At 33.5% G+C, this 13,858-nt stretch overlaps 1 protein-coding gene across 2 annotated transcripts in view; it reads right to left on the reverse strand.

Annotated features, from left to right (window-relative positions):
• LOC150105824 (chitinase-3-like protein 1) overlaps window positions 1-13,503 on the reverse strand; it is a 28,309-nt gene extending 14,806 nt beyond the window's left edge. Inside the window, exons 1-6 of one of the 2 annotated variants that reach the window (XM_090394363.1) lie at window positions 13,427-13,503; window positions 6,508-6,582; window positions 6,176-6,373; window positions 2,469-2,725; window positions 672-775; window positions 454-577 (exon numbers count right to left, since the gene is read on the reverse strand). In XM_090394363.1, the coding sequence (XP_090250489.1) occupies window positions 454-577; window positions 672-775; window positions 2,469-2,725; window positions 6,176-6,373; window positions 6,508-6,571 (747 nt within the window). In that variant the 5' untranslated portion in view covers window positions 6,572-6,582; window positions 13,427-13,503. The remainder of the gene's footprint in view (window positions 1-453; window positions 578-671; window positions 776-2,468; window positions 2,726-6,175; window positions 6,374-6,507; window positions 6,583-13,426) is intronic. The other variant, XM_090394364.1, reaches the window with a different exon arrangement.
• Window positions 13,504-13,858: the final 355 nt, after the last annotated feature.

Genomic DNA, 13,858 nt, shown 5'->3' on the forward strand with positions numbered 1-13,858 from the left:
CAGATAGCGTGAAAGATGAAAAGCATTCTTGCTTCGCCCCTTTAAGCCAGTCCTTATAGGACTATAAGGATACGTATTGCAGTTGAGTTTATTTAGTTGCAATCCTTCATGTGAATAAATAAATGGTTTATTTATGAGTGCTGAGGTCAAATCATCTGTGTTATAAATGCTACTAAATTAAAAATTATTTCTAGAGACGTCTTATATTTTTAATAAATGATTTAATAGACTTATGCATATATATTAGTAAAAACTCTTTATTTTAAAGTGCCCTGCTCTTATTCAGTATACTGGAATAAATTCCATTCATTTCTTGCTAATAATGATAATAATATTTTTTCAAATTTATTTAAATATATATGAAAATTAACAAATATAATAACAAACAGATTATCTTGCTGAAACAGAAACATTAATTTGAAATTTAAAATAACAGATATTAAATTAACTTACCACAGTAAGAATTTTATTGTCCAAGGACTCATCTGGACTAGAATAGAGAGGGGCATTGTGGCCAGTGAAAGGCTCCCAAGACCCATGGAAGTCATAAGCCATGACGTTGATAAAATCCAAATACCTACAAGTAGTGTTTTAATGATAAATTAATACAAATGTGAGAATAGACTAAGAAGTCCGAAAAATACTGATATTACTGGATAAACATACTTTACCTTGCAATGCCAGGAACATCGTAGGCAGTATCTATAGTTGCTTTTCCTGCTGACACAGCAGCAGTCAGAAGATAACCCTCTGCTGAAAGAAGAGTCTTCAGTTCCTACAAGAATGAAATACTATAAAGAAAGAATCCGATTTCAAAACTGCAATGAAATTTTAAATATCATTTTGGATTAATATTATAACTGGTTTTTAGTGCCCTTAGTGGTCTTAACTAACCATAACTGATGTTTAAGATGATTGTCTAATACGACTCACAGATAACATCCTGATTTGATAAGCGATAAATATAGAGACCAGCAGGAAGTGACTGATATTGGTTTCATTATCCAAGTATTGTTCAATCTCATCCACCTCGTTTTTTCTCAAAAAGAATGGTCTTCTAAAGACAGTTTCTTGTTGAGATCATTTTTTTTTATCCACATTACATCTTCTAACTTTTCCCTATATCTATAAACGGGTTTATCATTCCCGAAAAACCAGTTGAGTTTATCAGTTAACCTGAGTTTTTCGGTTTGGGTTTTTCATCAAATTTCTTACAAGCCAACCTAATCCTATCCACATTATTCATCTGCAGATACAATCCATGAAAACGTTTTAGAGAAATCTATATAATTTGCTTTGTTGCTGATCGCGTGTAGGCATAAAACGATTTTCTTGAAATTTTTAAGAAATGACGACTTATCAAGTGCATTTCACCAAAACAAAGTCCCGTCTGCTTAATCACAGTAATCTTCCATAGCTCAATGGCGTATCATCGATGACTCGTGGTTGGGAAAATCCAGTTTTGAATGTCATCCAGGATGCAAGTAACTTTTCTAATTTTTTTTTCTTTTTTTTTTTTTTTTTGAGGAAGCTGATCACAAAAAGAGGAAGATGTATTTTTCTTCTCCCCGAAACACAAAGTTCGTGTTCCCAAAAAACAAACAACAACAACAGAAAAGAAAAACAGAATAAATGGTCAAAAGAACACACGCAGTTCAGACATAAAATACTGGCTTTAATTGCTTCGGCGTGAATTGCAAAACAAAATTTTTTCTCTGGATATTATCAAAGATAACGTCAGGATTTATTCTTTTGACGTTATCTTTGATAGTATTCAGTTCTCCAGATAAAAATAAATACATTTCTCATAAAAACAACCAAAATTATTTTTCCGCCTCAAAACACTATTTTATTACATCCAAAAAAACCGCACTAATCCTATACAAATTTCAAACCCATTGAACTTTAGAATACTCTTCTCACGTTTGGGGTGGCGCGCTAGAATTTGTGATGCTATCTGAGAAAATGCAGATGCGGTTAATCGATGTACGCTCGCCTCTTGGGATCGCTTCGCCCACTTTCTCACAAATATTATGCTTATGACATTTTATAGTACTTCCAGAGGAGCAGTCCTACTGAGGTGGTTATCATCATTCCTCTACTGTTCCTCCTATAAAATGTCATCAGCTGTTAGTCAACATCCATTTGAAGTCTAACTTTCTCTCTCGCACGCGTACGCACGCACGCACGCACGCACGCACACACACACACACACACACACACACACACACACACACACACACACACACACACACACACACACACACACACACACACACACACACACACACACACACACACACACACAAATTTTAGCAGCAATTTGCTATAGAGTTTAAAACATTTAGAGCATTTAAAACAGAACACTATAGGTATTCACTTGAATAAGCTAGCATACCGATGAAATTAATATTTCCTTATTTTAATACGTGATTAGTAACTGTTCAGTAGCAATAATTATTACTTACCTTTAGTAACAAGACGAAGTTCTGTTTGTCAGAGGGAGAGCCTCCTCGATTTGCCGGATACTCCCAGTCCAGGTCCAGTCCATCAAAGTTGTATCTTTTTAAGAACTTTATGACACTTTGAACGAACACCTTTCGACTGTAAGGATCTGAGACCATCTTAGAATATTTGGTGGATCCTTCGTTCCATCCACCAATTGCAATGAGTGTTTTCAGCCGACGATTCACATTTTTTAGGTTGTTAAATCGCTTATAAGCACCTGTAGAAAGCGTCAACAATGATATTCCAAATTATTTTGGAATATCATGATTACTAATATAAATAGTAGAATTATTAGAATCATTACTTATAAATAGTAGTAATGAATTAATTGTGTGTTTGTTTTGATGAGTTCTGTTGAGTAATAAAACTTTCTTTACGAGTTTAATATAAAGCTGTACTTTTAAGATGACAGTTTTCTTTTGCCCAACCCCGGCCCTTATTCCCTCACCTCCAACTATCTCAATAGGGGTTTTAAAGATTTTTTTTTTGTGGGGGGGGGATAGGTTTAATTGACATAAAAATAATATTAAAAATAATGTTTCACATGTATAGACATACAAAACAACGACCAAACTTCTAAATGTATTCAGACATTTGATTCACGAGCACTGCGAATTGACTCACAATTGATTTTTTTGTTCCGTATTTCATAATTGATTAATTACTAATCTATAAGCCAATTCACGTTTATCCCATATCATAAAATATCTTGAATCTGTCTAGCGATCTCATCAAGTAGGATGACCCACTTCTGAAAGTTTAGTTTGTTGAGATTACTTACTTTCATCGAATTATAAAGGCTTTTTCATAAGGTTTTATTATCTGTCACTCAAGGACATTCAAATTCAGACAACATACATTAAAAGTTTTAAAAATAGACACTATTTGGGACATCGATTTCAATTACGATTTTCTGTGCTGCTTGCAGACACGATTTTTGAACTGATTTTTATTATTTTATTCATTATTAATCGAAAAATTGTACAAGATCATAAATTGTTTTTTTTTATAAAAATGTGCAATATTTTTATGAATTTCTGTAAGCAAAAATTCAACTACATCATTATCCAAAAAAAATATTTAGCAAAAGTGGTTAGAAAATGTCATTTGTTTGAACAAATGACATTTATAGGGTGAATAATAAAGTATTTCATATTTCTTTAGTCACTGAGCATGTCCGCCTAGAGTCTATTTCATAATCTAATTTAGTTGAAAACTTGTAGTCGATCGTAAGTTTTAATCACTGGGAAAAAGCATATGAATAAAGAGTAGTTATTGTTTATTAATATGCTATAAATGGAGCCAGAAGAAGAATCTTTTCGAACTAGAAGAATATTTTCGTCTCCAGAACTAATACCATCTTGTATTTGCACTACGATAGTTTATATTCCTCTTGCATCCCCCCCCCCCCCCATAGAATGAAAACAAACTTATATCCAACCCATTCTAAAAATTGGATAAAAGTCTGTCTTCAAAAGCCAATGCATTGCACTCGCCTTACTCCTCCCTAAAATAATGTAGGTGGTCATTCACATTCAACGGCTTCATCATTTGGAGGTTTACCAATTAATTACTGATAACCAATATGAATTTGATCGCACTTTAGATTCATATTAAATCATCAAGCTTTTCTTCAGGTTTCGCCAGGTTCAAGTTTCTTCTGGACACATAGCTGAAAGAACATTTGCTGAAAGAACGTCAGCTGAATCCCAGTGGAAGATGGCACGGATTTTAGTGCCATGCTCCACTGGGATTCAGATAATCTGGTCAATGTTAACGCATACGACAATCGAGATGAGTAATCTTTGATTGAGTTCCACTTTTGGTTTCGATTCTTGTTGATGTTTAGGAATACAAACATTTCAAACATTTTTACTAAAATAAAGAGCCAAAAGGTTTTACTTCGGCAATGCACAAATTATAAAAATCAAGTGGATATTAAATCCAGCATTATTTCAAAGCCGAATATATAAAGTAGAAAAGTTTCGTATGAAATTTGACTAGAGAGCTTAAAGGGGTATACGCTCTCCGGCATTTACGAGTTGCCCTAGTCGGACCTTATATTTAAACCAATCAAGTATTTTAAATTGTTCTACCAGTAGTAAAATGATTTAACAAATATAGTCATTCAATACATATAACGATTGCCTTGAAAAAAATGCAGAGTTTATTTTTATTTAGGTTCTGTCTAAAAGTGTGCGGCCCTTGACGCTACCACTCATCATATATTGGCCCTCGTATAGAATGAAGTTGGCCACGCCTGACATAGACTATGAAAGGAGTGAATTATTATTATTATTTTTTTTTTGACCAAGTCAAAAGACTGGTAAGTGTTCTTTAGTTGAAAAGAGTGGAGTTTAATTCGAGGAAGAGATACTGCGTGAGGCCAAATGGAAGTGAATCTAAGATAATCTCAGGTCAAGCAGGGTTTTTGATTACACAAACTTCTTACTAATCTCCTATCCTCGACATCACGAATTACTAATATTCCAATTATTATCTGTTATTTAGCCATACATCGAAAATCAACAGCCATACACCCAACTTAACGAACTCACCACTCCAAAATTCAATAGGGAGATTTTCCATTCTGCTACACTTCATTCAAATTCTGTTCGAAGAAACCGATGGAACTTTCTAAGAGATTTAGGTAAGATAGCCAGTCTATCACGGCGTTGAAGAACTCACTCCGAAAACTCATGTTTTTCATCTGATAAAACAGGAAAGCATGCCTAAGAACACACTCAATTTATCGATGTAATATACTGGCTTAATGCTGAACTTAAGATGATTCGGTTGTAATTTCAACCAATGAACTCAACCATTGTCACGTTGCATCACTTAATATGTTTCAGTGGCTTATATTATACTATGGTGCACCCGGATTCAGGCAAGATCGGTAATGATTATGTGGATAACGAATGAAAACAAAATCGTAATTGATACCGGAAGCATTTTAACTTTTGAGAAGTTACATATAACTCATTCACCTTTTAGAATTTTTGCAGTAGCGAAAACAAATATAAAATTATTATATTACTTTACAATATATTATTATAAAATTATTCTTTAGGAATTTATTATAAACTATAATATTCTTTCAAAAATAAAAATTATTTTTGAAAATATTTCTAAAATCTGTATTTTAATTAAAACTTGTTAATACACCATTAAAATATTTCTAAACCATTAGATCAAGAAGAAACACTAGATGTTGTAAATTAGGGTTAGAGAACTCTGTTCTTTTCTCGTCAATGGTGGGTGTTCTGTCTATGTATTTATTTCATGAAGACGAAGTTGGAAATTATTATGTGCGAAGAGATTTATTTAGACTATGATAATATATACTTTGACTGTGATTAAATAGACTGTGGTTCTTCGCGCGCTGACAAAAATACTTTTTCCGGAAGTCAGTTAAATATGTATATGTCAAGTCGACAAACGAAATGCAGTAAATCGGAAATGACAATTAAAAGTGTTGTTTCGATACATCTTATGAAATTCAAACATAGCAAACCATGATCAGTGTTAATATTTCTCTTTTTCTGTGCGTTTTTCAATAAAAAAAGCTTAAAATATCTTTTTTATGTAAACATCCTGTATTATATTACGAAGGTGTATGAATCCATCCTAATTTGAATATGAACTTCAGCACAACATAACTTACCCAATCCATAGTTGTCTTCTAAGTCTAAATATGGATCAAAAACAGATATCTCGTTATCTTCAAGTTTGGCAAACGCATAGACGAGATGGGTACAGAGATATGGATCGATATCTTCGATGGTGAATTTTCCATCACCCGTACGATAATTTGCCCAGCTTCCCAAGTAGCATACTATTTTGTGTGGTTTGTTGTCTACTGCTAAAAGAAACGAAATTGGTTTATACGAAATTAAAGTAATAGTTATGAGAATTATGTTTTAATAGCCAAAATGAGTTCACCTCCAATTCTTTTGATAATTACATTATTCTAGAACATTTGGGTTTACTTCTTACCTGCTAAACTCGCTTGAATGACTACCAAACTAAGTAACAATCCACAATGTACCCGTATTGGCATTTTAACTGGCTCTGGAAAATTTAACAAACACATAGTATAGAGAGCAAAGAAATTAAAATTGTTGAGTGCATTAGTGGTTTATAAGAATTATTTAACAACAAAAAAAAATTAAAATTGAATAATTAAAATATTTTATTCATAATTAAGCTTCACAATTATGAAAAATTAGTCGAATAAGCTGTTATGACCATTGCCATTAACAATGGTAATGACACTATTATACTGTCTGTGGAAATTTTACGCAATTCAAGGAATTATTTTGAGCCCTTATGCATTAGAAGAAATCTAACGAAATTTTTAGCTTTTGCCTGTGACAAATCGATGTCACGTTTACGGTTAATGTCTCGCAAAATTGTCCATATTCAATACAGAATTATACTGATCGTAAGCAGTGGCGGCTCGTGGCTTGAAATCGTAGGGGTGTTGCAACTTTCGAAATATACATACACACTGTAAGTACAGTGTATACGTGTTTGGATAAAATATCAAAATTTTGGTAAAAATTAAAAAAAAAAAATTAAACACGATAAAATATTGTTTATTATCGATAAAATTATACAGTTTAGTATAATTCAAAATTACTTTAAAATAAAATCCATTCTTCTTGTTTTGTTTCGAGCGAAAAGGTCAATAACTTTTTCCTTGATGTTTGTGTGACTGTTGAAGAATTTTGTCTCCGTTGAAGTCTTCGCAAGTGCGTTTAACCTATCCTGATTGATAGTGCTCCTCAGAAATGTTTTTATTCTCTTTAATGTTGAAAAACAGCGTTCAAGCTCTTATGTAATCACAGGAATTGTCAAGAGAATTTTTATCAATACAGTAATTTCACTAAGAACACAATCTAAATTATTTTCTGCTATAAATTTTAACAACTCAATTAATTTACACTAATCATGTATGTCGGGTGCACTGTAGAATACCTAATATAAAAATGTTATGTCTTTAATTGTAATGTTCAAATATTTAAAGAGACGGAGTAAACACGATAAGTTCTACGAACACTCTACTACTGGCGCAAACTGCATATAAACAACAGTGGCACTGCGCGACGGACAGTGCCGCATCACGCTAATAGCTCGAATCTCACTATGACATGCATGTGCTTGCGCGCGTAGCAATATGACACTGTGGTAAACACATTGTGCTAGCGTCCTTCGCTCTCCTAAGTGCTACAAGATGGATTTTTATTATTTTTTATTCAAAATAAGAGAATTGTATAGGATTGTTGACGATAAAATTAAATATTACAAGCAAATATAAATAAATTAATAAATATATTTATATAGAGAGAAAAATTGGGGGTGTTGCAGTTCCGCAGGCCTATGCACGAGCCTCCCCTGATCGCAACTGATGTCATTATTTCCTTTCTTTTCACGAAAATTATCGTGATATCTTTGAAAAAATGAAGTTGTTCAAAGAACTCCAGTACCACAAATGATACTGGAGTAAAAATCTCATGAGATACTAAAAGTTATTACGAGTTTGAGTCCAAACTCGTAATAACTTTTAGCATAATACGTAATAACGATTAGCCTGGTGGCTTTGCGCTTCGCAACCATATGCTTGGGGGAAGGAGTGTCCTGGGTTCGATTTCCATCGTGAGGAGCTTAAGGATCTTCCTCAGCCATAGCCAAGTTAGCCGGTCTTGGGCGTGGACAGCAGGGTTTTTTCTCCCAGTTTATCTGGGGTTTTTCATCCCGCAAACTGGCCCCGTACACACATGGATCTACAGCCATACATACTTAACCCCCCCATGAGGGGGATTAATTTTCCTCAATAGCGACGGGGGAGAAAAAGGGAGGAAACTCTATATGAATAAAATTACGAGTTTGTGGGAGATATGTTTTCTTTCATTTTTTTTTTCTTTTACTGGAGATCTTAAATATCAGATTTTATTGATTCCATCCAACCAGAGAAGTATTATTAATATTATTTCAAATTATTTTTGTCAGATTTTGCCAATAAAATGAGCCAATTCAAACCAAAATTGAAATACATGGTCAGTTGTATGTTTGACAGTGTGTGTATCGTATATTCTAAATGTTATAGAATTCACACACTCAGAGCAGTATCATTCACTACATAATTTTGGCATTTTCTCGAGTGTAGTTCTGAAAATTACCTATAAAAAATCGTATCGATGAACAATTACTTAAATGCATAAGATATCATTCATAGATTATAAATTTCTGAAAATATTTTACACTTTTTTTTAATTTAAATTCCAATTTAAAATGGAATGTTTAACTAATTTTCTGACCATCATATTTTCAAATTAACCACCAAAAAAAAAAATAACCACCACCTGCAAATGTAAGAACTATATTGGGTTAAGCAGTTTATAATCACGATGAACAACGACAGTCATCGCCCTGGGTTTCCACAAAGTGGATGACATGCTAGACGATTTTTTACCTCTTATTATACTTCAACACCTGACTACATAAGATCTTCTTCATTTCTTATTTTAGAGATAACAAAGATACGATATTCTTGGAAAGAGTGCAGTATTTTACAACAACGTTCCAATACTTCTAGACCCATTTCACTAATATGTTATTATTATTATTATTATTATTATTATTATTATTATTATTATTATTATTATTATTATTATTATTATTGCACAGGCCCATCCATGGAGTCCGATGACTAATCGCGGGAGACCCAATCTATCATACCTTAAACCCATTAACAGACAATTCATTCACCACTTTCCAAGTGAAATATTTAGACCTCACGCCCTTGCTAATCATACTCTAACCCGGCTTACAGGGATGAATTCTTGTTCTGGTACCTCTAGCTAAGTGTTTAAACATTTTCCTGCATCAATCTTATAAATCATTTAAGTAATTTAAATGTTTTTATCATATCCTCCATTTATCGCCTATCAACAAACTTTTGCGACTCACAAACCCTCAATCTATCCTAATAGGGAACACTGCACAGACCACTCACCATCTTGGTCACTCGCCGTTGGATCCTCTCCACCACTTCTTCATCCCAAAGAAACCCAGAAGACCAGACGTGAGCACAGTAATCAAGATGTGATCTTATCAAGGCTGTTTAAAGAGGCATGACAACTCCCCTATCTATGCTTGTTTGTGTTCTTCAATATGGAAGTAATCAGCTGCCATTGCCGGCTTTATCACTATACTCTATAAACTTCAGCTCTCTATTACTACTACCCTCAAATCGCTGGCTTCATCAATTTCCTGGAGTACAGTTCTCTCAATGTGGTACACCGCTTGCAATCTTTTTATGCCAAAATGCAAAAAACGTTTTCCACATTAAATTGACATCCATTATGTTTTGCCCATATTGTCAGCCTATTCAATTATCTTGCAAGCTCTCTACGTCACCTTGATTAACTATTACTTTATTCGACTTAGCATCATCAGTAAACAACTGAATATCATTCTTCAAATTATTTCCTATATCATTTATGCACAAATTAAACAGAAGTGGTCCAAACACAGAGCTCAGACGCATCACTACTCACCTGTCTTCTCCTGGATTCTGCTCCTCCATGTACTATTTTTTGGTATCTCTCCTCTGTCATTCACCCGTTTACCCATATCACCAGTTTCATATCCATCCTCATTTGGTGCAGCTGGCATAATAGAGTATATGGCATCCTCTCAAACGCCTTTGCAAATTCCAGCAGTATCATCGTGTAGCCATTTCCTTTATCCAACCCAGCTGTCACTCTACTATCAAAAGTTAGTGGATTAATTACTAAGTCATGACCGACCCTTCAAAAAGCCAGACTGACTGTCATAGAGTATCATATTATTATCCATCCATTCTTGAATTTTCTTTTTGACCGACTTTTCCAATTTTTATCACCGCTCTTTAGATACTGATTTGTCTATACTTTGCTACCACAGACTTAGATTCTCCTTTATGATTATCCCCCCCCCCGCAGATCTTTATGCCATGGTATTGTTTCAAGCTGTCTCCCAAGTGTATCAAAATCACCTGCCTTATAATTTCGTATATACCGTTTCTTAAATGGAACCCCCCCCCCCACACACAAAGTCAGGACCACATGATCACTTTCTCTAATTGGAGGAAATGTAGCAACCTTAATTATAGACAAGTCTTCTGATCCTATAATCAGATTGGACTCACCTCCATCACATTCTGCTTTTAGTAATAATCTCTTAGTACGTGTATAAATTCTATTTCTTTCCTATCATGTGATCCTCCTCCTTTTAATCTATGTCTGTGAAGGTGAAATTCTCCATAATAATTATTCGATTTGCACGCATTACATGTATGCGTGTTCGTGATATCTACTTGATGATGAAAACCACAGGATTCTTATAGTTCAGCCTTGTGAATTTCTAGGCCTATAGTTATTTACAAACTTGTCATCACGTGATAAAAAAGTAACTATTTCCTTTTTCGATCAAACATTATGTCGCTTGATGCCTACAACAAGCAAGTCGTGATATCACAACGAATTATAAAAATTGTGTTAAAACTGAAATCTCTTTTTAAAGTGAATATATTATTATTATTATTATTATTATTATTATTATTATTATTATTATTATTATTTCATTGTTTATAATTTGCAGTTCGTATATATCCAAATTCACTAATATCAAGGAAGTTAACAAGTGAAGCTGATTACAGCCAATCACTACAAAGGATTTATTAACATATTAAAATCAACCAAAACAGTTAAACAATACATAATCATCCAAGAAATTATTCTTGAAGGAAATTATACACAGTATTAGCTACATTTATTATTAATATTTTTTATTTCAAGAATTTCGATAATTCATGTTCGTTCATTTGGGATAACATAATAAACCAAATATTAATAATAAATTATACATTACTTATAGCATATTTTTATTCATTACTTTTTTAATTAATAATTATTTAAATTTAGACGTTTATCTTTCTAAGAAAAAAAATAAATTCTTTTCAAAATTACCAGAAAAATATATACTGCTCAAAACAATCAGCGGATATTCTTGTTGTTATTCTTGCTAAAATTATTTGCTAAAATGTATAATTTGTTAAATTTGTAATAAATGTCGATTATTTAAACAATATATCAGCAATTACACGCTATCCATAACTAAGAAATATTTATTCATGTAAAAAGTACCCAGTAGTTATAATGATTTGCAGAAATTTATAATTATGCGACAGAAACTAAAATATCCCGTAATTGTTTTGAGCAGTGTACATTAAAATATATTTTTGAATATTTTGTAATAAGCCACCTGCAATTTAGCAATCACATTTGTGATTATGTTCATAGAACAAACCGAAACATTGATGATATGCCAGTGATTTCAATTTTATTATAAGTTTTAGTTATTAGTTGCTGATACTACAAGCATTACTTTTATCTAGTGATATACATTACCCGAACCAACATTCGACGACGCCGCCTGCTTCTTCGGGTAATGTGGGGCTTGCATATTGCAGTCCTACCTATTCTGAATGGTTTTGCGCGGATCCATGTTCCAGTAGATGTCAGGAACTCAGCATTCAACGTGGATCGACGAATGGGCTTTACTTATCCTTTGTAGCACTCTACGGTCACAGTGAGCATGGTGGGTCATCCCAAGACGACTCACCGCTAACAAAATTAGCGTCTGAGTAGGAGAAAGCATTTTGTGTTATCGAATTTGCAAAGTGTTATTCCGTAATTGCGGTTCAACATAAATTCAGCACTCAATTTAAGAACGAACCTCCTCGTCATAAGCAGATTTAGTTAGTACAAAAAATTTCAAGAAGAGGGATGCAAGGAATTAGGGATTCCTCAAACAACGGTATTGCATATGTTTACATATGAAAGGCTACAATTGCAGTTAATGCAGGCACTACACTCCGGACAAAAAAAAAGTTAGACTTTTGCGTAGAAATGTTGGATAACATAGAGTACGATGCCTTCGCAGCACGACTTATTTTTTTCTGATGAATAAACGTTTCGCTTAAGCAGTGAAGTGAATCGTCATAACGTGAGAATATGGGGATAGAACATTCACGTGCAAACATTGAACAGGAAAGAAACTCCCTAAAAGTGAACGTATTTTGTGCTATTTCTCGCAGAAAAATTTATGGGAGCTTTTTCTTTGCCAAGGCAACAGTAACTGGGATGTCATACTTCGATACGTTTATAAATCTGGTTGTTCCGCTTAACTCGAAGACGACTCTACTGAGTTCATTTTTATGAAAGATCGGGCGCCGTCTCACTTTCATCGTAATGTCCGTAATTATCTTAACCTAACCGCTTGATGGATCGAAGTGGGATAGTTGATCGTGTGCTGTGCAAGTGACCTACCCAGGTCCCAGACCTGACACTTTGTGATTTCTGTCTTTGTGGATTCGTTAAAGATACCTTTTACGTTTTGGTTATTAGTTAACTTTTGCCAGCCCTGAACTCAAATATATTAATGTTTTAGGGATTTTCAAGTTCAGCTACCGAATAGTCATAGTGTCACTATTTTAACAGGTGTGTTCGGAGGAAATCCGATAGTGATATATGCAGGACACTGCTAAGACTGTGATGTGTAGAGCAGTTTAGTTTATTAAACGTTAAACGTTCCTGAACATATAATAAAATAGATCGACTAACTTTGATGTAAAATCATTTCAAAATTTAAATACTGAAAATAAAATACATAACTGCTTACACAATAACAGATTCCTCCCCATTTCCAAAGTGCGATATAATTTAAAGGCTTGGCCCTCTAACGATTATCAAATAGAAAAACAGAAAACAAAATAACCAAAGCTAGCTTTGGTAAATATCAAAAAATCCAAGAGTAAGATAACACACACCCTTTAAAATCAACGGTAGTATAAAACATAGCTACTTACTTAGTTTTTGCTTTCCCGAGTAATTAACACATAAAAGATGTCGGCTTTAAAACAAGTCGAATATTCTTCAGTTTCAATATATACATGCCGCAAAAATGCGTATCTTGTGTTATAATCTAATCCTTTGTTGTTCAATGTGATAAATGTTAACTCCTAAACAAACACACGTATCAGTAACTTACTATGACTGAGGTGAGCTTGTATATCTTCGGGATTATTTAAATCTCATATCAGTAAAGGCAAATATAGATGAAGCCAAGCCTTAGTTCTTTTTATATCTATGCATTTTTTACTAGTGACTTGAGTTTCTTGTGTGGCTGAAGCCAGTCAAAGAAGATGGCATCGCGCCTTATATATTTCTCATATATTTCTAGATACTTTATTTGTAATATTTTTGCTATGAGTTTATTTAGGCAATGTTCAATTACGTAT

The sequence above is a fragment of the Typopeltis vanoorti genome, chromosome 6 (assembly GCF_054136105.1).
Source record: "Typopeltis vanoorti isolate ZY-2024b chromosome 6, IOZ_Tvanoo_1.0, whole genome shotgun sequence".
NCBI lineage: Eukaryota > Metazoa > Arthropoda > Arachnida > Uropygi > Thelyphonidae > Typopeltis > Typopeltis vanoorti.